Below are 24,968 nucleotides of genomic sequence, written 5' to 3' on the forward strand. Positions count from 1 at the left end.
TGCAAATAGAACATACATAATCTTTTAAATATAATGGCTTCTTTATTTTTCTACCAAATTTACTAATAACAATCTCATCATTATCACCTTCATCTTGTGACTGGTCATTATCTGAAAGAAAATCAGACACTGATTCAACATCATTAATAATCTGCTGATTTGTATTAGAATTGCTTTCATCATTTGGTTCAAATAAAGTCTGGTTTCTTGATTTCTTTAATCTATTAACATGAATGATCTGTAATGAAGCAAACTGACCACAATTAACTTTGTACAAAACATCTGATACTTTCTCAACAATTTTGAATGGTCCTTTCCAATAAGATGTCAACTTAGAGGAACATCCTACTTTCTTAACTGGAAAATAAACAAAAACATTTTCACCAATTTGAAAAGTGTTAAACGATAATTTAGTATCATGATACATTTTCTGTCTTTTAATCGCATTACCTGTATACTCTCTTACAAAACTATAAGCTGATTCAAGTTTCTCCTGTAACTCCCAAGCCCACTGAGAAGTTGGGACTACTTTCATTACTGGGGCATTTCAAAAGCTATGTCTAATGGTGTACTTGTCTCTCTTCCAAACATTAAAAAATTTGGAGACATACCTGTACTTTCATGAACTGTGGCTCTATATGCCATCATCACATACGGCAATTGTTCATCCCAATCTCGATGATGATCTTTGACAAATATACCAACCATAGACATTAACGTTTTATTAAATCGTTCCACTAATCCATCTGATGACGGGTGATATGGAGTTGTACGTGTCTTTTCGATTTGTAATAACTTACACATTTCTTGAAAAAGTAAACTTTCAAATTGCTTACCTTGATCCGAGTGAATTATAGTAGGTATGCCGAAACGTGAAATTACTTCCTCTACTAAAATTTTAGCTACAGTGCGTGCCTGTATATTTGAAATAGCAAAGCATTCAGTCCATTTCGTAAAATAGTCTGCTATAACAACTACATACTTATTATGATTAATTTCAGTTTCTGGTAAAGGACCTAAAATATCAATAGCTATTCTTTCCATCGGGAAACCAGATCTATTAATTTGCATAGGTGCTTTAATTGTTTTATTAGGACTTTAACGTTTTAAACATGCTTCACAGCCTGATACGTATGACCTTACATCATTTTGTAAACCTGGCCAATAATAACGTTGACGTATCTTACTTAGAGTTTTTCTTATCCCTAGATGACCAGAAGCCTTAATGTCATGCGAATATCTTAAAATCTTTAACCTATATTTCATAGGAACAACTGCTTGCCAATAATAATTGTCTGTGCCAATTACTTCCCATTTTCTTACTAACAAACCATCTTGTATGCTTAATCTTGTCCATTGTGTCCATAATGATTTTAAAAAGTAACCTGCTGATCCAATATGTTTGTAATTTGGTCTTTCACCACCGTTTATCCACTTCATAACAGTTTGGATGTTTTCGTCCATTTGTTGAGCATCATGTAAGGTGATATCGTCAGATATGATTTCTTCTAATGTTGATGCATCATTTTGAAGTTGTGCCGCGAAATGATTCTCTCTTTCCTGTAATAAATGACCTGTAATTCCACATTGTTTACATGGTATTCTTGAAACTGCATCTGCGTTTGTATGTAATCTTCCGGGTCTATGCTCAATTTTCATATCGTAAGCTGATAGAATTTCAATCCATCTAGCAACTTGACCTTCTGGGCTTTTAAAATTCATGAGCCATCTTAAAGATCCGTGATCCGTTCTGACTAAAAATTTCTTTCCATACAAATAATGCCTGAAATATTTCACAAAATGTACCAAAGCTAATAATTCCTTACGGGTAACACAATATTTCCGTTCAGACTTGGTTAATGTGCGACTAGCATAGGCAATAACATGTTCCTTGTCATCAATATTTTGAGACAAAATAGCTCCTATAGATTCATGACAAGCGTCACAATCAAGAATAAACGGTTTTGAAAAATCTGGATGAGAAAGTACTGGAGATTCAACTAATTTTTGTTTTAATATTTTAAATGCTTCTTCACAATCTTGTGTCCATATAAATTTTCTATTTTTATCCACTAAAACGATAAAGCGGCTGTGATATAGCAGGTAAATTCTCAATAAACTTCCGATAATAGCTACAAAGCCCTAAGAAAGATCGCACTTCTTTTGTACTAGTAGGTGACGTCCATTTCCGAATACATTCTGTTTTCTTAGGATCGGTCTCAATCCCTTTTTCAGACACTTTTATGTCCTAAAAATTCTACTTTCTTAGCAAATAAACAGCATTTCTTTGCTTTAAGTTTTAATCCAGCTGTTGACAAACGTTGAAAAACTGTATCTTAATTATTCAGCATATCATCAAAATCTTTGCCCATAACGATTATATCATCAAGATAAATTAAACAAATTTGCCAATGAAGTCCTGATAAAACTGTTTCCATAAGGCGTTCAAATGTTGCCGGCGCATTGCACAAACCGAACGGCATTACTTGAAATTCAAATAAACCTTGTCTTGTCTGAAAAGCGGTCTTAATTTTGTCTGATGGGTCAACTTCAACCTGCCAATAACCTGATGACAAATCTAAACACGTAAACCATTTGCTTCCTGATAATTGATCTAGTGACTCGTAAACACGTGGAATGGATAAGCGTCTTTGATTGTTACATTATTAAGTTTGCGATAATCAATGCAAAATCGCTGAGTTCCGTCTTTCTTTCGAACAAGAACTACTCCGCTAGACCAAGGGCTTGTTGATGGCTGTATAACATTTTTATCCAACATTTCTTGAACTTGTGTATTTACTTCCTTATTCATGTGTTCTGGCAAACGTCTTATCGGCTGTTTTATGGGTCTTGCATCACCGGTAGGTATCTGATGCTTAATAATACCGTACGACCAAGATCAGAATCATTTACAGAAAATATTGAAGAATATTTCATTAGAAGCTTTTTGACTTGTTTACTTTGATTTTTATCTAAATCAACTATAGCTCGCTCATAAAGATCCGTCAAATGACCTGGAAGCTGTGTTTCAGATCTATTTTTGATCACTGGTGTACTTATACTATCAACAGGGCTCATCAATGCAATGTTTGTTCCCGGATACAGTACTTGATTATCATCGGATATATTCATCAATCTGACGGGAACTTTCTCATTTCCTTGAACTACTGCTCGTGCTATCAAACCATTATTGTCTAATAAGGGACGTTTACTTTGTTCTATCATGAATAAACCTTTATTGGAAAACTCTTTTTCTTGAACTTTACCTTGTATTAAAACTTCACTTCTAGCTGGGACAAAAACTCTATCTGTACATATTATTCTATAACATCCGACTGGCCCTTGACATTTCAATTTACATGACTTACCTCTGACAGATATAGTGCTGGATGCTACATTTATGATCATGTTTTGTGATTGCATAAAGTCAATACCTAAAATGATATCAGTCTCTATTGAAGAAACAACAACATCAAAGAGACTCTTTTGACCCTCAATTTCTATTGATACATTAGCTTTTCCTTTTATTTGTAATGGTTCGCCAGATGCTGTAGCAATATTAAAGCTACATGTTTTCAATTCAAGTGGTATCGTAGACTCGCATATCATGTCATATAATTTTTCAGATATTATCGTAAGAGTTGCACCTGTGTCAATTAGACAAGAAACACTCACATCATTAACTTTTGCATCTATTATAAACCTGATCCATGCCTCGTTGAACTTTGTACGGACTGATGTGTCTCTTGCTGGATTTTAGAGTTTGTGTATTATTTGTTTCTGGTTGTTTAGGACAATTTCTTTGTATATGTCCGATATCTCCACATTTATAACAAGTAAATGGAAACCCTATTTCTATTTTCATAAATGTTATTAGATGAATGTTTATTTGCATGGTGTTTGAAATATTGGAAGATTGCATATTTTTACTTTGTTGCAATTTCTACTTTGTTCAGGTTTACTTTCAGAATATTGTGAATTTTGGGTCTGAAAATTTTTGAACATAGCTCTCATTTCTTCCATATGACTTTTTAAGTTGTTCTAACTCACGAGAAAGAAAAATTTTTGACCAGAAAATTGCCTTTGTTGGAAATGTTTGAGTAAAAATTGGTTTTACTGGAGTGTTATTTGTTTGAAATTTCGACCTATTTCTATCATTTTGTACGTTATTATTATCCCTGTTCACCGATCTTTGTAAAACCTTGTCTATCTAAATCGCTTTCTTTCAGTTGTATTAAAAGCTTCAAGCTCTCAACAGCATGCCTGATAGCATCATTTAAATTTGTAGGTCTGGTCATCTTAACTCGAAGTCTCATGTCAGAATTTATTCAAAAGAATCTATAAACTGCTCTTTAGCTAAGGCTTCTTTGACTTCTGTCGGGGCTGATGGGTAAGCTAAATTTGTTAACCTTCTGAAATGTCCTGACCCATCTGTGATAAAGTTTCTGAGGCTCTCTGTCTCCTATCTCTAAGTTGTGCCCTATATAATTCTGTTTGATTTCTGGGTGAAAAACGTTCTTCTAACGCTGAAACTAATTCACTGTAACTTGGTGGTTTTGTTATTTAAATTCCCAAAAACACCCCTGGGCATCGCCTCGAAGAGAAAACTGATAGGTAAAGTCCTTTCTGTTTATCTGTCCAATTATTTATTTCAGCACATGCATCAAAATGTGCTTTATAATCAATCCAGGAAATTGACCCGTCATATGTCGCTGGTTTCATCATAACATACTGTTTTTGATGATTTTGTATTTTGGTTTGACCAATGTGAATCTGATACATCATGTTTGTCAGTTTTAATATATGGTAGAGACTCGTCAACCTTCATATTTGTCTGATCTGACTGTTGTAAGTCCTGTTGTAAGTCAGTTAAACATAACGAATCTTGATCTTGAAATTGTATTTTCTTAGTCATATCTCTTCCTGGACTTTGTAAAAATGATGTCTTTCTGCAAGTATCATTTCTATGTCTATTATCTTTAAGTCCCATAGTCGGAGTCTGCGTACTCTGATGCATACTCTTGCGAGATTCATAAATGTGTGTGCCTTTTCCATTTACTGAGGCTATCACCTGTGAATAATCATGTGATTTTGGTTTTGTGTTTCCTGTCAGATTTTCAAACTGAGAGTCATATGCATCAGTAAAAAACTTTCTTGACTTAAAAACCCTGTCAGACACGTTTTCTCAAATTTTTCTTTAGGTGTAGAAGTTGCCATGTCATTCAATTTCTTTAAAAAATTCTGTAGAATTTAATGTGGACGGAGAAATATTTGTTTTCACATATATATTGATCTAATACTTGAATTTCCATTTGAAGTTTTAAACTTTTCTTTCTCTATTTCTAAAAATCTAAGTTTCCTTTTCAAACTCATCTCTCCATCATCGTCCCAAGGATTAGCCATTTTTGCAGTGTAAAAATAACAATAATTAATCTTGTTGACAAATATTATGTTCTTAAAAAAAATGCTACCTTTTACTGATTCGTCAGACTTCTGTATGACAAAACAAATAAAAAGATAAACGTGAGTAAGTGTTAGTGTTAACTATCTATCAGACCTTATTAAAATACTATGAACCTTAATTACGTATCTTTACAACTAGAAGATCTAATATATCCCACCGCTGCCACCAAAAATATCTGTAACGTGCACCGAGAAATTGCCTATATTTCAAATATCTTATTATCTATAAAAGTGTAATTAATATATATATATATAATTTTCCTCAGGACTACCTTGTCACTATGATTTGTAAGAAATGATCCGTAAATGATTTCACAAAAATATTAATTATATTTGAAATCAAGAGTATTTTTATAAACAGGTATTTTTATATTTAAATACTAAAACTTATCCGTCAGACGTCTTAAAACTATCAAATATTCTTCAGCTGTATTTTATCTCTCAGTTCCTTTCATATCAATAAATATCACGAAAACAGTAAACAATATTTATATTTATGCAACCCGGTTTTTCACTTAACTAACTGCTTAACTATTCCCTATGGGAAGGAAGCTCGTAGCAAGTTAATAACAACAAAATTACAAAAATAAAATATTAATTTACTTTAAACAAGTTCTCTAATCAACCTCAAATTCAACTCTCCCATTCTGCAATAAAACTCTGGTATATATACGCATAGACAAATCCATTTACAAAGGGTCAACAGGTTATCCCATTATTGATACTCATTCCCTTAAAAGCGTCTCGATCATATAAAAACGTTTTCCTTACGTTATTATTCAAATAATGAGCGTCTAATAAATTCTTTTATAAAATCTATAATAAATGTTTATACCTATCGACGGATGACAACATGTTTAAATTATTCACAATCTGATATTAAATAAAACTAGATCTGTAAGTATCAAACACTTTTACCTGATAAAATATAAAGCAAACTGTCGTTTGATAAATAAATTGCTGTATCAATGGCGATTATTCAACAAAGGGGAGTAACTATGTATAATCATTACATTATGATCCCAACAAGTGCTAGTTCAGAAACATTAATTTTTCTTTCTGTTATTTTACAGGTAGAGGAAGTAGAGGCCAACTCAAGCATGTCGGCGCTTGCCATCCTATCATGTCGACAAAACTCGCACCCCTTCCAGGAGCGTCACATTACGCTCCTGGAACCGATGAAGATAGGGAGGTCAGTAGCCCGTGCAAGACCAGCTCCAAACAATGGCATCTTTGATTGTAAGGTGCTCTCTCGCAACCATGCCATGCTATGGTACGAGAATGGAACTGTAAGTTAAACTTCATCATTTTGCTACTGTAGCCATATATGTAGATATTTATAATGATGACAGTATATGTAAGCCTGTCTTTATTTTTGAACAGTCTATTTTTCCAACACAGTTGGCATGTTTTTATCTCATCTGAGCTGGCCCAGGGTGACCTTTTTGATTGTTGAATATCTGTCGTCCGTTGTCTGTACACATTTAGTTCATTTACACTCTAGTCAATTGTCACCAAACTTGGTTCGTATTTTCCCCAGTAATTGCTCAGATGTGTTCAAACATGGGTCATATTGTATAAAAACTAGGTCACAGGAGCCAAAAATAGGAAAAGCTTGTTTACAGTCCAGTGGCTACTGTTTGAGTACAAATATCATTGAAATGTCAGATAGGTTGTTACTATGATTTCTAGCTCATCTATAAAAATGGATCACATGAGGTAAGTAACTAGGTCACACAGTCCAAATCTGGAAAAGCCTTGTTAACAGTAAAGGCTACTGTTTCGGTCCAAATATCCTTGGAAAAATTGTTTTCATGATTTCTAGCTCAAGATCTAATGCGAATCATCTTGTATCAAAAAGAAGGTCACAGAGTCCAAATATGGAAAAACATTGTAAGACCACTAGAGGTGACATTTTCAGCACTGATATCCTAAAAGTTGGTCAGAAAGATTGTTTTAGATGATTGGTAGCTCAAGACTGAGTATGGTTTGTCTTGGCTCAAAAACTAGGTCAAACAGCCCAAATTTAGAAAAAAAAACCTTTTTAAAACTCTTGAGGTAAGATTTTCATTTTAAATATAATGGAAATTTGTCAGAAAGGTGGCTTCAGTAATTTCTAGTAAAAGTTCAAGTATGGGTCATCTGGCGTCAATATGAGGAAATATGGAAAATTTTTGTTTACAAACATGTGTACTATTTCAGATGCAGATATGAACAATATCATATTAGATTTTTTTAAACATCTCTGCATTCATTCATAATATTGCTTGTCTTTAAGAGCCTTGATAATCAGGTGAGCGATATGAGGGCCATAATGGCTCTCTTGTGTAGTGTTCTTTACTGTTGTCTAGTCAAGTTTTAGTTAGAATTACCATATTATTGATTGAATGACAGATTTACTGAGACTTTCAACAATATTTAAGATGAAATTGAATTAGAGAAAAATTGTCAACATCCTTTCCCAATGAAGAGTTTCTTTATCATTCACTCTCAATGTGTTGTTACTGTAAATATAAGCTGGAACTTTGTGAACATAACAGAATTAATTAGTGCAATAATTACAATGTAGCAACAAGAGAAGGTGGCTGCCTCTTGATTAGAGATCTTGGTTTCTTGTAGGACATATTTTACATGAGAAAAAATGTTGAGAACAATCAGAATATAAAAATCAATCATTTAAAAAGAGAAAAAAGAAAAATCTAGTAGTACTAAGTGCATGTACTATTAATACTAATTCATTTATACTAGAAATATTCTACCAGTATATAGGGTAAAAAAGTATTCAGTTCTCCAAAGTTTAGATAATTTTTAGTATATATGGGAGAATATAGCCAGAAAGAGATGGACATGATTGGAGGCCCTAGATATCACTCAGATATATTCTCCCATATATCCTGTCAGGGACATATATAATAAATTTATAATTACAAATTCTTTTCATTTGTATTTTTATAACCAAAAATATAGAAATAAACTAAAGTATGAATATAAATTTTCTTTATTAATTCCCCAAAAGTGCCTCACATAGTCTGTTTTATTTGCTTGTTTATGTTTATTTACCATGGAAATTTTTCCATTTTTGCAATTTCAATACATTGAGAATAAGAAAATTCTGATTTTTTAAATTTGATTAAATATAATAACTTTTAAAGATATTCCTTTCCTATACTTTAATTTTAGTTGATTTGATTACACAATTTTCCAGTCGCATGTACTTCATTTTATCAGAAAATAAAGGATTTTTTTTTTTTCCTCATCAAGAGTTTTCATGGCCTTAAAGTCGGTATAAGGGAAATGTTTTTGGGCCCTTCATGCTTTGGGTTCGAAATCCTGACAGAGACATTGGAATCTTTCAAATGTGAGAGAGGCTTATTCCATCTAAGCTAACGGAACATCGGTTTTGTTTACTCATGCCCGTTTCTGCACCGTTAAGCTGGAAAGTGGTCAATTGACTATGTTGGTGCAACTTAAAGAACCCAACAAAAATAAACATCAGTTTGCGTAATTTTACAAATGTTAATTTTGAAATGCTCAAGCAGCTATCAGGCATGATTTTACAAATTAAAAGTTAAGAAACAATATAACTATGGAGATAAGTTGATGGTAATACAGGAATATGAATTGAGGGTGCCTTGTAACCAACCAAAATTCAAGAAATTTATTGCATTATTGTAAATATACATGTATGCATTAGAGAAATTATAGACAGCTGAAAAACTATTACAAAAAAGTGATAATGACTTTATGAGTGGCCATTGCTATTTATTATATCAAACATGCACTGCTTCCAACATATTGTGTTAGCCTTACAGGTAAACTGAAAACAGTTTGATATTTTATACCTGCTGCATGATCAAATAAAATTTTAAGGTCCAGAACAAACAGTTATATTGTAAAATTGAGGTAAAAATCTCATTTTACTTTTCCAGAATCATTTGTTTCTTGTACAGTCCATTAACTCTCTACCATTAGCTTACAATTTCTGAGATAAAAAAGATATTTTATTGGTAGCTCATTGCTTAACCTGATTGGTTAAAATATGTGTTGTGAGAATGGCAGTTTTTCCTTCATTATGTTTCTGATCAATACTAGAGTGGGGACATCTCTGTCAGTATGATGACAAATCACAGATAGGTCTGATTAGATTATAGCAACAATTGACCAGTACACAGACAAGTCCTCAGTACCTCCCTTTCTGATGGTACACTAGAAAATGTATGGATTTGTTTATTTGTAAATTACAGCATTCTTAATTTACCTATACATTACTGAATTTTGAATATTGATAAACGGTTGAATCTGTCTGGTATATTAATGAACAGTTAAATCTGTATGGATTTAAAATTTGCTTATTGTTATTATATAAGGATTTTCCACAGTATTAAGGATTTGATCATCTATGTAATAGACTATAGTAGTGTAAGCAGGCTTTAATCATCTCTTTCGAAGCGTGAGCAGGCTTTGAGTACCTCTATAATAATGTGAGCTGGCTTTGATCACCTCTATAATAATGTGAGCAGGCTTTGAATACCTCTATAATAGTGGGAGCAGGCTTTGATCACCTCTATAATAGTGGGAGCAGGCTTTGATCACCTCTATAATAGTGGGAGCAGGCTTTGATAACCTCTATAATAGTGGGAGCAGGCTTTGATAACCTCTATAATAGTGGGAGCAGGCTTTGATCACCTCTATAGGCTATACATTACTGTTACAACACTTAGCTGCTCAATGAGTCTTTTGCGCAGATTATATGGGTAAATTTTCTATATAAGTTTTATATACAGTTATAACTATTAGAATAATAGTGTTAGTGATTGAACAACAGTTGATAGTTCACACTGAGTTCATGCTGTTTATTACTGAAATTCATTCAGTCCGCTCTAATTCATGTACATTTTTCTAACAGTAGGACATGTTCTGAATGACCAGTCTAAATATACTGTAGGTCAGTAATGATCAGCTGGTCAGTTGGGTGAAATTTATATGTTTTTACATGGGTATTTGCCTAAAGCTCAGATTCTTTACACTCCCAAGCACCGTTTTTCTATAGGAAAAAAACAATTAAAATGATGATAAATTCAGGGTTTTCTGACATTTTAAACTTTTAAGCATGTTTTAGAAAGTTAGTGAAAATTATCAGTGTAAATCAAGATTATATCTACAGGTACAATTGTATCCTAACAATTTGTGCATAATATACTGGTGTAACGTTTTAGGTAACATGAAAAAAGGACATGATATTCATTAAAATGAAAACAACTCTAATTGTTCTTTCATTCATCTAACAGACAAAAAAAACAGCAAAAAAAACATCAGAATTTATGTAGTGTTTTTTGCCCAGTTTTGAATTCGAACAGTTGCTTCAAAATTTCAGAAAATTTCATTTCAATTTTAAGCTACCAGACTAGTAAAATGTCAGTGGTAAGGGTAATATACTTCCAGCATAATGTTAAATTCACTCTGCTGAATCTGTACAATGAATTTATTTGATTCCATTTGGCCACTGACTTAACTTGCTTTTTTATTATATAACGGATTGAAAAATCATTGAATATAACCAGTTCAACTGTTTGCAATACTACATGAATTAAATATACAAATTAATAGTAATGTTGACATAGATAATGTTATATTGAACATGTGACAAAAAATCCTATAGAAAATGGTTAAGGTTTATGAGTAATTCAGTAATACTTTTGATATTCAAAATGATAAGACATCTTTACAGATAACTGTTCAAGATCTACCTAAGTTGGGCTAGCACTTGTTAAAGCTCACAAGGTTAAACTTTGCTGCTACTGTACTTGTATGTCATGGAGCCACACACAGTCCATGGTGGAGGGCGTCTGTGGCAGGATGATTACGGTTGTTGACTTCTGTTGACATGTAACCACTTGCCCCTCACGGCTGTGAGTCTGAATCCAACACAGGGATATTGATTCTTTAATGTGAGGTAGCTTAGAAAATCAGCTACATAATGGAACATTAGTGGTTCTACTTGGGTGCCCATTCATGCCTGAAATAATGTACAGAAGGGCACCTGAGGTTTTCCTCCACCAGTAAAGTTGGAATGTCGTCATATGACGACAACAACAACAAAAAGTTTGTGGTAAAGTTGTTATGTTAAAGTTTGTTTTAGAATACTATTGTATAAAATAGCAAACATTTTGACATTGTAGAACTATTACTAATGTTGATGAGATAATACTGTATAGAGAAAATTGTAGACACAGGTGGTAACACTGATAGAGCTATAGACAGTATTATAATCATTGTTGTATACATCAAACCCTCCAGCTATCAGATAGAGCTATAGACTATTATAATCAATGTTGTATACATCAAAACCTCCAGCTATATTACACAGGTGCTTTTGTTTTCTCACTTGTAATTATCTGATACATATATTGCTTACAGCTATGTTGTGAGTCAGACACTGATGCTGGGTTCTAGTTAAAATCTTTTGAGTTTATAACTAATCACTTACAAGATTTATTTTCAAATTAAGATGTTAAAAAAAGAGTTAAAAATGCCTGTTTTTATTTTCAAACTTCTTGTGACTGCCAATTGTATAAAAGTGTATTAGATATTATAAAGCCCTTCGTTATTTGCATGATGCATTAAGAATTTGAGTCACAGTTTATGTACATGTTTTTCACTCAATTTCCTCTGTTATTAGAAATTAAATCAATTCAATACTCTGTTCCTTAACTTATTCACCTGACATCTTGGCATCTGTATTTCCAGAATTATCTGCTTCTAAATATTGAAAATTGTTTCAAATTTTTTTTTTTAATATTTTCTAGTTTAACCAAATTGATATACGGTACCTTCCTTTTTAAATTCTAAGCCATATCACATTTGACAATTTGTATAATTTTGGCACCTATATTTTTAGAATTATCTCCCTTTGAACATAAAATTTCATCAACATTCTGATATTTTTTATTTAATTATCTTTTACATGTTGTACAGGCATGCCTGTTTAATAGTATTATTATTACACCTCCACAAACCAAAGTTATTTTGAATGTTTAATTGGTCACAGAAACTGATGATACAAGAGTTATGATCGAGATTTTCTCTAAATAGCAAATTAAATATTTGGATTCCTCCCTTGGGTTTGCTTTTGGGCCCCCTAGGGTCATGGCCATTGTTTTTAAAAATAGAAAACTGGTTTCTCTATGATATCTAGAGTTACCAGGAATGTGTATATTTAACCAAGAACCTTATATGGACACATATCTTTATTGCATTGGATAAGGTGTCACGGTCACTGTTACTTAAAATAGAAAAAATTTTCCAGTCACTAACAGTTACTAGAGTAAGATGAGGCGATGGATTGAAATAAAATGTTGTACACAGGTGTATTATCATAAAAAAAACAGGTTGCATCTCTTTCGCCCCTCTTTCTCTTTGACTTTTTTTTCCACAAAAAAGCATGGTTTGCAATATATAATATTTTTTGGTACACATTTTACATGTCCGAAAATACAGGTGGAGTTTAAATTCGACTTCAGACCACTAATTATGTTTCATAGTTAAGGTGGTGAACCAGGGGTTGAGGATTCACATTAAGTGATAGCTAATTATGCTAAATGTGAATAGATCAAATACATAACTTTTTAAGATGAATGATGAGGATGTTACTGTTCTTGGTATATCTTATAAAAGTAATGTATCCTTTATAAGTTCTCAACTTCTATCAACTGATTAACATAGCACCATAAAATTAAAATCATAGCCTATAAAATACATGATCAGAAGAATCTTCAAGTTGTTGTGTCGCCTTGAAAAGGTGACATATAGGGGTTACTTTTGTCGGCGGTGTCGGCGGCGGCGTCTGTGTCGTTGTCGGTGTCGGCGTCCGCTAAAGCTTGTCCGGAGCATAACTCAGTCACTATAAGTCTGATTGACTTCAAACTTGGTATGCATGCTTCTTTCAATAACCCGAAGTGCAGAGCACAAGGACCGGTACTCTGCAGTTCTTATTTTTTTAGTTATTGCCCTTTGTTAATTTTCATACTTTAATTTTGTCCGGGCCATTTCTCTTCAACTAAAAAAGCTATGGACTTGAAACTTCATAGGATGATAGATCTCATTAAGAAGAAATGCAGTGCACAAGAACCAGTACTCTGCACTTCCTAATTTTTGAGTTATTGCCTTTGTTAATTTTCATATTTTATTTTTTGTCCGGGCCATTTCTCCTAATGTATAAAAGCCATGGACTTGAAACTTCATAGGATGATAGGTCTCATTAAGAAGAAGTGCAGTGCACAAGAACTGGTACTCTGCATTTCTTATTTTTTGAGTTATTGCCCTTTGTTTATTTTCATACTTAATTTTTGTCCAGGCCATTTCTCTGAAAGTATAAAAATTATGGACTTGAAACTTCATAGGATGATAGATCTCATTAAAAAGAAGTGCAGTGCATAAGAACTGATACTCAGCATTTCTTATTTTTGAGTTATTGCCCTTTGTTGCTTTTCTTACTTTATTTTTGTCCTGGTCATTTTTCCTCAAGTATGAAAGCTATGGACTTGAAACATCATAGAATGATAGATCTTATTGATAAGAAGTGCAGTGTACTGAAACTGCTGCTCTGCACTTATTATTTTTTTAGTTATTGCCCTTTGTTATTTTTCATATTTCATTTTTGTCCTGGCCATTTCCCCTAAACTACATTGTTCACAAGGCGACACATCCGACTCGCGGAGTTCTAGTGTTGTACTTACATCATTCTGTTTTGATAGTTTCAGTTATCATTTGGTATAATCATTTTTTCCCCACTCATTTAGTTAAGTCCAGAAAAAAAAGGAACATAGATCACTATTAAAGAATTTGAACCAACATTTAAACAAGGAAACAGTTAACAGAGGCATGTTTCCCTATTATTCTGTCTGTTGTTTATTGCTAGATCTGTGAGGTATCATTTTAAGAGAAATTTATATTCAACAAAAATTAATTTTAGGTCAATGATTGTTAAACATTCTCTGTATATAAATGTATTGTCAATGATATTTGGTAAATGTCTATAAAAATATTGCAAGATTTTAGAGCATTGTTTAGTTGTTGTTTTTTTTTTCTTTTTGTATATAATATTCACACTAGATTCTGTATAATTATACTGGTAGTTGTTTGGAAATGAACAATTTTCCCTATCTATCAAATGGCAAAATATTGTTTATACAGGTAACCTGAATTTGTTTTCTTTAGCCAGAGTTCAACAGAATAGATGTATTCTCTACTTCAAAATGACCTATCTTATACTAGTATCATATTTATGGTAGATGTTTTTACTGTGAAGGACATGACAAGTGGTTATAATCAAGTTTTTATCATTATTAACAGGATATTTCCACACCTTTAAACCTTTATATTACAGTTTATGCCTAATATACAATTGTTTTATATGTACTTCAGGAGTTTTCTTTATAGTTGTATCATGTTTGATGGGCTTTTTTTTACAGTGAAACTGGATATTTATTAAATATTTCACAAACAGTTTTATGTTTGAAGTAGCGGATGCATGTTTATTTTTATTGCATGGATATTATTTTATATATTAGAAATATAAGTGTGAGATCATTTGATACAAGGATGTATCCCCAGTTATTTATAACAGCGTTTTTTTTCTCTACTTTGGGAATGGTGCCGGTACCAGACTGATTGGGAAAAAATGCGTTATTTTGACTAAAATTGGGAATCTTTTTAATGCATTTTTTCAGCTACAAATGAGATTAGGCATGAATAAAGATAGCTAACAGCTTCTACTGTCCAGATAGAACTATTGAGTGGTGATTTATATGAATATGTTGGATTTAAATGATTTTAGAAAAATCACTTGGCCTTGTGGGCATTTTGAACAGCCATTTTGGGAATTTAACATTGGAAATTGGGAATTTTGATGTCTATTTTCTATTGGGAATGGTACCGTTTTAGGGTAGTAGTTATATAAAGAAAAAAAAACACTGTATAAAATAGTTTAACAAAATAAGTAGTGTAAAACTCTCATATAAAAATATTATAATATTTGTAACACAACTTTTCATTGGATAATCATAATGAATAATATAAACTATATACATGTACATGGTTGTTGACAATTTATGAAGTAATTAAATTTTCTTTTGTTAATGTAATAAAGTAAGTATTAAATTCCTTTATAATAATAATTGACAGGTTATTATGGTCTTATATAAATTATTGTTTGCAATATAACCTTCATTTAGTAGCTAGGGTCATAATGGTCTAACATCCATTTACATAGGGCAAATTATAACCTGGCAAAAATCTTTATAACTAATACTATTATAATGAATACAGTTATTACACTGTCAGGGAGAAGTTTAGTTACTGTTTGGGACATGAGATTTGTGTATGGAATAAGCCATCCCCTTCATGGAAAATTGTTATATGAGTTTATATGATAAGTAACTGAGTCTGTATAAAAACCTTACAAATTAAGCGAAAAATCCACCGACTTTCTAAATTATGGCCATTTTCTTTCTTCAGATATTTTCTGAAATGTTTTGAACTTTTAGTTTCTGATATTTACTGATATTGCCTGAAACTGTGTGAAAAAATTTACCCTAGGTAAATTTATCTGTGAAAATAACTTGATAATATTATTATTCTCCAGATAAATAAGGTCATGTGAATTATGCCTTAATTACATAGATCTGAATTAATAATAATAATAAAAAAACATCAAGTGTAAAAACTGTTGTTGTAAACATTGTTAACTTATTGATGTATCATAACATAACATAATTTACTTCATCTATTTGTTTGTATTTATAATAAGTATTTATTAAAATATATTTTCTCGTAGTTCATACAAAAACTAGTCAAATTAAGGTAAGGAATTAAGAACATAACAGAGAAAAATAAACCAAGACAAATGTAATTAAGAATATTTTTTCAGAATTGTCATTCAGACAAGCTAGTATTAAATACTTTACAGTATAATCAGACATCTTATCTGAGTTATAAAATTTAAAAAATATGCAAATATTTCTTCCCACTACTAAGTAATAATAATAGAAAGAATCTTTCCTTTAACAAGTAAAAACCCCAAACAATATCTGTCAACATCAAATACCTTTTGTTTTCAATATACAATAATTAGGTATTGTTAATTTCATTTATGGGGCATCTGTGGCCAAGTGATAAAGGGCGTTGACTTCAAACCACTTGCCCCTCACTGCTCTTGGTTCGTATCCAGACAGTGACTTTGGGTTCTTTCATGTGAGGAAGCTCTCCAGCTAGCTTACAGGAACATCAGTGGTGCCTGAAATAATGCTCAGAGGGGAACCTGAGGTCTTTCTCCACTAGTAAAGCTGGAAAGTCGCCATATGACCTATACTGTGTTGTTGTGACGTAAAACCCAATCAAATGAACAAATTTCATTTATGAATCAATCAGATAGTAAAAAGAGAGAGAGAGAGAGAAGTATTCATTGTGTTGTGTTATGATTATGTATATATTATATAAAGAATGCCAGGATGTAAGTTATTGATAGTTAAAACCTCTGTTAATGCTAAAACAATCATCAGTTTATAAAGATGATTATTTCTAGAAATAATGGTTTCATAACTTTAGTTTGTGCCAAATTTACCTGGTGTACATTAAATTTATTTTGGAGTACACATATTTATTTCCAGAATATATACATATATACATTTATAATACAAATCAAACAATTTTATATTAGAACGGAAGACTAAGTCTTATAAAATTCTTCTCCTTTGAGTACTTTAAAATCATTACAGAATATTGTTATAGTATACAAATGAAATGTTTTTATAATGTACAAGCTGCCACAATGAAGTTCAATAGACAAAGGAAAGATACCAAGCAATATTTGCATTTTAAAAAATCCCTTGAACATTGAATGAAATGCTCCAAACTCAAAGCAGGGCTGAGGCATCCATAATACAAAATCTGTAGAACACTGAAGTGTGTTACATAATCGAGGGTTGACTGCAAAACTGTTGTTTTTTTTTCATAAAAGTTACTGCAGTTTTGCAATCAACCATACATTATGTTTGTTCATTGAGACTAATACTGGGAGTTACCCCAGCTAGTAGACTTGAAATTGTTGAGCTGTTCTTAACCAAGTTAATTTTATAAAATCACTAATGAAATACTTTCCTACACTTACCTAGATAGCTAGCCGTGTATTTTTCCTGTTAAGTTGTAATGTTATATAAGAGATAATGAGATGCCATCATAATTATTTCTGTTTAATTATCACAGTATTGTTTAAATAGTTCTGTATAAATTTTACTTTAAAAAAGAGCAAATTAAAAGTCATAAAGACTATTTTTAAAACCATATATTATGACATTTGTGTTTTGATTTTGCAATTCTATCATAATGACATTGGATCCAGACTAAAGAAATCAGTAAATCTTGGCTGCCAACTTGATTCTTTATTATTAAGAAGAAATGTGATTTTGATTGGTGAAATATTAGAGGAACATATTCTGAGAAATGTTAGATAATGATAGACACTATCTGGATTTAGTAGATACATTCCTGCAGGTAGGTGTATGATATAAAACTTGTGTAATATAGATAAAGTTTATACTGAGGTGAATTGATGAAAGATATCAATGTTTTCATAGTTTAAATTTTGCAAATCATATCATAGATAATAGATATTTGAAAAGAAAAATATTTGCATTATAAGATTGTTAAAGGGTAAATTTGTTATGTTATCTCTATTAGGCAGTCCCACTATAATAATGAGCATAAAATTATGGAATTGCCTAACACAAGTTAGAATTTTAAGAATAATTCATGAATTGTTTGTGAATTCTCAAGGTGGCACGCATAGTGGGTATTCTCAATAGACTTATGGTAACGTGTCCATGAGTTTTTATTATAAGAAGTGAGCAAGATTCTTGTTTTGAAGAACTATGATGTTCTGTCTGGTGTAAAAGTGAATTGTAAGCTGGTATAATATCTAACTGTTTTGCACCAAATTGACACAATCTATATATTATCATCAACATTATAATTATACCCCCGCACAACAAAGTTGTAAGGGGGTTATACTGGAATCAGCTTGTCCGTCTGGCCGTCCGTCCGTCGGTTTTTTCTTGTCCGCCCAATAACTTAAGATTCCTTTGACCCTTAGTCTTCATATTTGGCATGGAGGTTAGTCATGATTAGTAGATGACCCCTATTGATTTTGAGGTCACTAGGTCAAAGGTCAAGGTCACAGGGGCCTTGACTTCAAAAAGCTTGTCCGCCCAATAACTTAAGATTCCTTTGACCCTTAGTCTTCATATTTGGCATGGAGGTTAGTCATGATTAGTAGATGACCCCTATTGATTTTGAGGTCACTAGGTCAAAGGTCAAGGTCACAGGGGCCTTGACTTCAAAAAGCTTGTCCGCCCAATAACTTAAGATTCCTTTGACCCTTAGTCTTCATATTTGGCATGGAGGTTAGTCATGATTAGTAGATGACCCCTATTGATTTTGAGGTTACCAGGTCAAAGGTCAAGGTCACGGGGCTTTTGACTTCAAAAACTTTGTCTGCCCAATAACTTTAGATTCCTTTGACCCACAGTCTTCATATTTGGAATGGATGTTGATCATGATTAGTAGATGACCCCTTTTGATTTTGAGGTCACTGGATCAAAGGTCAAGGTCATAGGGACTTTGACTTCAAAAAGTTTGTCTACCCATTAACTTAAGATTCCTTTGACCCACAGTCTTCATATTTGGTATGGATGTTGATCATGACTATAAGGTGACCCCTATTGATTTTGAGGTCACTGGGTCAAAGGTCAAGGTCTAAGGGACCTTGACAAAAAAAAGCTTTTCTTCTCAATTGCTAAAGAATGTCCTGTCTGCAATGTATTGATTTTGACATTTTCACATTTGAAGCATGTAGAATACATAACTTAGCAATGCACTGGCTTAGTAATCTCAGATTTGGCAGGGAGGTTGTCCTTGAGCTCTAAATGGCCACTGTTGATTCTGACAAAGAGGTATGCGGGGGTATTCACGCCATGATAGTGGCAGTTCTAGTTATATTTAATGCCAAGGAATTTAAGAATTCCACACTTGTATCTCCTCCACCCTGACCCTACTGATAAGTAATTTACCAATATTACTCCTGAAAGCAATCTTTTTCTATTTTAAACCAATTTAGATAATGCTAAATACAGGGTTTTCAAGTTTTCTGACATTTTGAAATTGAACTCAAGTAATATGCTTACTTATAGCAACAAAATGTGGACATCAGTCATTTTTATTTTATATAGTATAACAATCATCTTACATTTAGCTGCTTGACGTTCCAAAAGGCAAGCACTTGTAAACATACAAACATACAATTTTACTGTGACATAAACAAAATAAATGTGTTTCTTAGATAAGAAGAATAATGTACAATGTGTATTTAAATCAGCTTAGTTATTGTATTAGAAATGCCTTAATTTGCTAAAACATCTTAACAATAGAATAATAATTCCTCACTGCAAAATAAATATGTATGCAACTTGCATATGAATGAGTTTGAATAAATGAGCCGCGTCATGACAAAACCAACATATTGCGTTTGCGACCAGCAAGAATCCAGACCAGCCTGCGCATCCACGCAGTCTGATCAGGATCCATGCTGTTCACTATCGGTTTCTCTACTTGTAATAGGGTTGGTAAGCAAACAGCATGGATCCTGATTAGACTGCGTGGATGGGCAGGCTGGTCTCGATCCATGCTGGTCGCAAACGCACTATTTTGGTTTTGTCGTGACGCGGCTCAAATTACTGTCTTCATGAGGCACCGTTTTGGGAATAGAAGAAATAATTCATATTATCACATACTGGTACCACTTTTGTGTCTTCATAAAAATGGTAATGCATGTGTATGTTATATTTATTTTCAGTTCTACCTCCAAGATACCAAGAGCAGCAATGGGACATTTGTTAATGACCAGAGACTGTGTAAAGGTGGCGAGGAAAGTCCACCCAGAGAAATTTACTCCGGGGACCTTATACAGTTTGGTGTCAATGTTATGGAAAACAACAGACGTGGGGAGAAAAGTAAGTATGACACATTATTTAAATAAGTCACAGAGGCTGAAATGATTACTTTGAAAATGACATCTTTAAATAAACATCTCAGAATCTTCAATGTCGAGAGAATATGTTTTTGGTAACATTAATTCCTGGTCCATTACAAAAATTATAGAAATCTGGTGGCATCAGGAGTTTCTACTAGTAGACTTGTATAGCAAAACACATTTCAATTTCTTGTGTGAAACTATATGGTCTACTGCATGTAACATTGCCTAGTCAGTTTTATATATTGTATGAATTATAGCCTAGGGTTAAGATGGTGCCACCCTGAAGTGACCTTATGACGGTGTTCTGCATTGCAGCATTGTTATCATTTCTGTTAATAGATCACTCATGGTCCTCATGTTAAGTGATTGGATACAGTCATACCTTGATTATTTCAATTGCCTGGGACAAGAATTTTAATCTGAATAATTGATAAATTTTTTTAATAATCAAAATCTGAATAAAATGGCTGACTGCTGCTACTCATCTTTACAAGTTCTTGTTACCTTTATTAATCACTTTCGAGTCCGCTTCCTGGAACCCAAACAGTACTGGTGTCATATGAAAAAACATGGTTGTGACCCAAGCCCTAACCCTTGATCCCTGGGTTGAGGGGCAAACACCTTAACCACTAGGCCACAGTGTTCCCCTTGACTTTTGGTTAATGGTAGTGTAATATTTGTGTACATCTCACTTGTTACTGATAAACACAAAGACATAATTATGTTTAGATAGAATTTTATTGGTATGAAATATATAAATACATGTCTAGCATCCCATAGGTAAAATATACACATGCATTAACACATAAATATAGATGTGATTTTCAAGAAATCATTTTATACTGTTACATCAGATACATCAGAAAGGAAAGTGTTTCATTGTCTGGTTATAGTATCCCTGTATTACTGGGTTCTTTGCCAGATTATTCCACCTGAATATCATATGCCAGCATAGACATAATACATTGATTTGAAATAAGAATTGCCATAGTCCTGTAAACACAACTGTGTGATAGTGTTTGTATGTTTGTTTCATGAAACCTTTTCTTTGAACACTTTTCACCATACAAACCAGAAAATCACTTGTGTACAAAACTTTTTTATCATTAATTTAAGTTGAATTATACAGAGCACAATCATCACAACTATGTTAGTTATGTTAGCAATGCACTGGCTTACTACCCTCAGATTTGGTTGGGAGGTTGTCCTTGAGCTCTAAATTATAGACCACTGTTGATTCTGACAAAGTGGTATGCAGGGGTATTCATGCCATGACAGTGGCAGTTCTAGTTTCTTCCCCGTTTGCAAATATACCATATAATATCCCCCCAAAATTAAGGGCGGGATGCAGTTGAAGTTTCCCAACCTGTGAAGAAAAGCCCTTATGCTAAATATTCTAATAAAGGGTTGTTAAAAATCCAGTTTGTCATACTGTATATAAAGTGATCAAGGGCTGGGAATCATATTACACTACATTATGTTTGTTTCTCTGAGGATTTTTTTTTATATAAAGAACTAGTTTAAGAGGAATACATATGGGGAAATTAATTTTTTTACAAGGAAAATTAATTTTCCTTACTTCATATTATGTTTAATACTATTTATACATTTACGGCCTAAATGATGTTTAAACAAATTGTAGATACTTTTTAAAGTATCTTTAAACTGATGACATCATTATTCTTATGAGTAATATTTGTTTTGAGTTCCTTAATTTATATAAAACAATCTGACATAAATTGAATTAATGGAGAAATATTAACTCAGGAAGTGAACTTTTCTATTTTAGTTACTCATGGCTGTATCATAGCAACCATCACACTGTTTCACCCAGATGGTAGAGAGGCTAAACCTGTGTAAGTAACTTCTTGTCCTAACATTCTTGTCCTGTAGTTTAACAATTAAGTTGTCTTCTTTTTCGCAAGGTGCTGATAACTTCTATATATGCCAGAGCAAAGGTACAGTGCGAATGACCGAAAATGATTTCACGATCAGTCACGGCAAAAGTGACCTGCACCGTCCAGGAATCGAACCCTTCTCACCTGATCCACTCCAACACTCAACGTATTGGACTAACCTTTGGATATTTATTTATAGCTGTTATGTATGAGAGTAATCATACACACATGAGCTTTTGGAGTGACACTAATGGTTTAAGCTCAATTCTTATCAAATTTTTAAAGTATTGAAACTGTTATGTCTTTTGGGTCACTGGCGTAAAAGTTTTTGAGGACAGATCGGAAGAAGACGTGAGGATATTCTTGTAAATAATGATAGCTCTTGTAACAAGGAAAACATGTAGTCGACAACATTTTTTGTTGCTTCTAATTCTTTCTGTAAATTTTCTTGCTGTATGCTCCATTTTTTGAAAGAAAAAAAAAGATATTGCTCCATTGGTTGGTGTTCTTGTTGGGATTTGTTAATTTTGTTATTAAGGCCAATTTTAATATGAACTAAGAAACGACTGTTTCTTGACATTGTTTATACCTGTTAAAGTGTTCTTGTTTTTCTTTATCAAGTACAGGTATGTTTTGTCAAGCTCTTTTAAAGAATTATTTCCCCTTTTGTACTTTTCTTTAGTTTAACTATCAAGCACTGAGAGAAATGAAGCTGCTGTCACTGGACAGGTCTTGTTTACTAGACATATCTGGAAATATATATCTTATATTTCACGAACCCTTGGTTTATGTAGTACTGTCTTTATGGTTCTTAGTAATAATAGACCTGGTCTTGTTTAATAAAGGAATGGGTATTTCATAAATAAATTTAAGATTTGTTAGTTGCACCAATAAACTTATGTTGTACATACATGATTGGTACATACTGGTAACTTGATAGAAAATCAGTTTCATTGGTCAGTATTATGTGAATGTTTGTAGGTGGTCAAGATATTAGTGGGGAATAAAGATAGATATTAACATTTTGTAGGGCCTTTTACATCATTATATTATTTCTTATGTTATTATAGGTAGGTCCTGGAGGCTTTAAGATTTACAAATAAAAAGTTTTATGTAATTTGGGTTATGAACAAGCTAATTGCATACCATAACTTACAAAAACAGTCAGATGTTATGTTTTGTTGTTCAGTCTACATAAATATTACAATATTCAAAACAACATGTATTTATTGAGAATATGAATGTATGATTATGTAGTGACATTTTAGAAATCCTATTATATGTTGTATTAATCATGTAATTATATCTGATTACAAGTAATTAGGAAATGTCTCAATTAACAAGGTGCTTTTATTAAATGAGAGCACAGTTTGTGCAAAGATGTTTTGTTTATAAAACGTGATGTTATTTTATTGAGAAAATGGGATGTATTCTTTCGATTTGCAAGCACTCATGGTTAGTCTTGTAACATTCATTTTTAAATGTCTTTTTTTTTTAAATATGGGACCATTGGTCTTTTTGTTATTCTTTTTTTTTCCTTCTCTTTTTGAAAATGAGTTTTATAGCACAGTAATATATTTGATCTGGAAACTAAAAGGGTATTTTATTTGAAATTTTTTTTTTTTTCCAAAAAAATATTTAATAAGTGGGAAGAAACACATTTTATCCCTCTAAGTTTTGTTATAAATGTTGCAGTGCGTAGTTGAAGTGAATGACACAGTTGTATTGAAGAGGAAAAATTATATAAACACATCAAACGATATAATTATGTTTATAATATTTATATACTGATAGTCTTAATTAAAGTGATAGTCTTAATTAAAGTTTATTTTCTGTGGAATGTTATTTAAAGGTTTTTGCAATTGAGTAAGTTTTTGTATTGATATTTGTTTTATATGAGCATCCAGTTGTGAAAATTTCAGAACAGAAAAGTTATCTAAGTATTTATGACAGTTTATTAAGGAGTTATAACTTGTGACTTAGTGGTTAAGGTAGTTGACTTCTAACCACTTGCCCCTCACCTCTGTGGTTTGAATTCTGACTGGCACTTTGGATTTTTTCATATGAGGAAGCTATCCAGCTAGCTTATGGCATGCTGGTGGTTCTTCTCAGGTGCTAATTTGTGCCTGAAATAATGTATGGAAGGGCACTTGAGGTTTTCCTCCACCAGTTTGGCTGGTATATATTATAATTGTATGATGTTTATTTCAGCTTGTTCAACACACCAACCCCAGGAATTACAATACAGTCCCAGGAGCTGTACAGGCTCGCTCAATACCTACAGGAGGCACTTCACAGGGAAAAAATGCTCGAACAGAAATTGTCAACCCTTCAAAAACTTGTACAAAATACTCAGGAATCTTCTGAAGGGGGATGGCAGGTAAGAATATCTATTTGCTTAAGCAAGCATGTGGAAGTTCACAATTCAGATAAAAGTGTGATAAAATAACATGGATTAACCTTTTACCTGCTGAATTTATGTAATGCATTTGTTCAGATTCCATTTTGTAAACTGTCAGTTA

General features: G+C 32.5%; 1 protein-coding gene across 1 annotated transcript in view; it reads left to right on the forward strand.

Moving 5' to 3' along the window:
• The window catches only part of LOC132746244 (sarcolemmal membrane-associated protein-like), a 69,752-nt gene that overhangs the window by 17,626 nt on the left and 27,158 nt on the right, over positions 1–24,968 (forward strand). Inside the window, exons 2-5 of the mRNA XM_060735328.1 lie at positions 6,537–6,752; positions 20,369–20,525; positions 22,338–22,404; positions 24,658–24,826. Of these exons, the coding sequence (XP_060591311.1) occupies positions 6,537–6,752; positions 20,369–20,525; positions 22,338–22,404; positions 24,658–24,826 (609 nt within the window). The remainder of the gene's footprint in view (positions 1–6,536; positions 6,753–20,368; positions 20,526–22,337; positions 22,405–24,657; positions 24,827–24,968) is intronic.

The sequence above is a fragment of the Ruditapes philippinarum genome, unplaced genomic scaffold, assembly GCF_026571515.1.
Source record: "Ruditapes philippinarum isolate M1 unplaced genomic scaffold, ASM2657151v2 ctg4923_1_1_1_1, whole genome shotgun sequence".
Taxonomy (NCBI): Eukaryota; Metazoa; Mollusca; class Bivalvia; order Venerida; family Veneridae; genus Ruditapes; species Ruditapes philippinarum.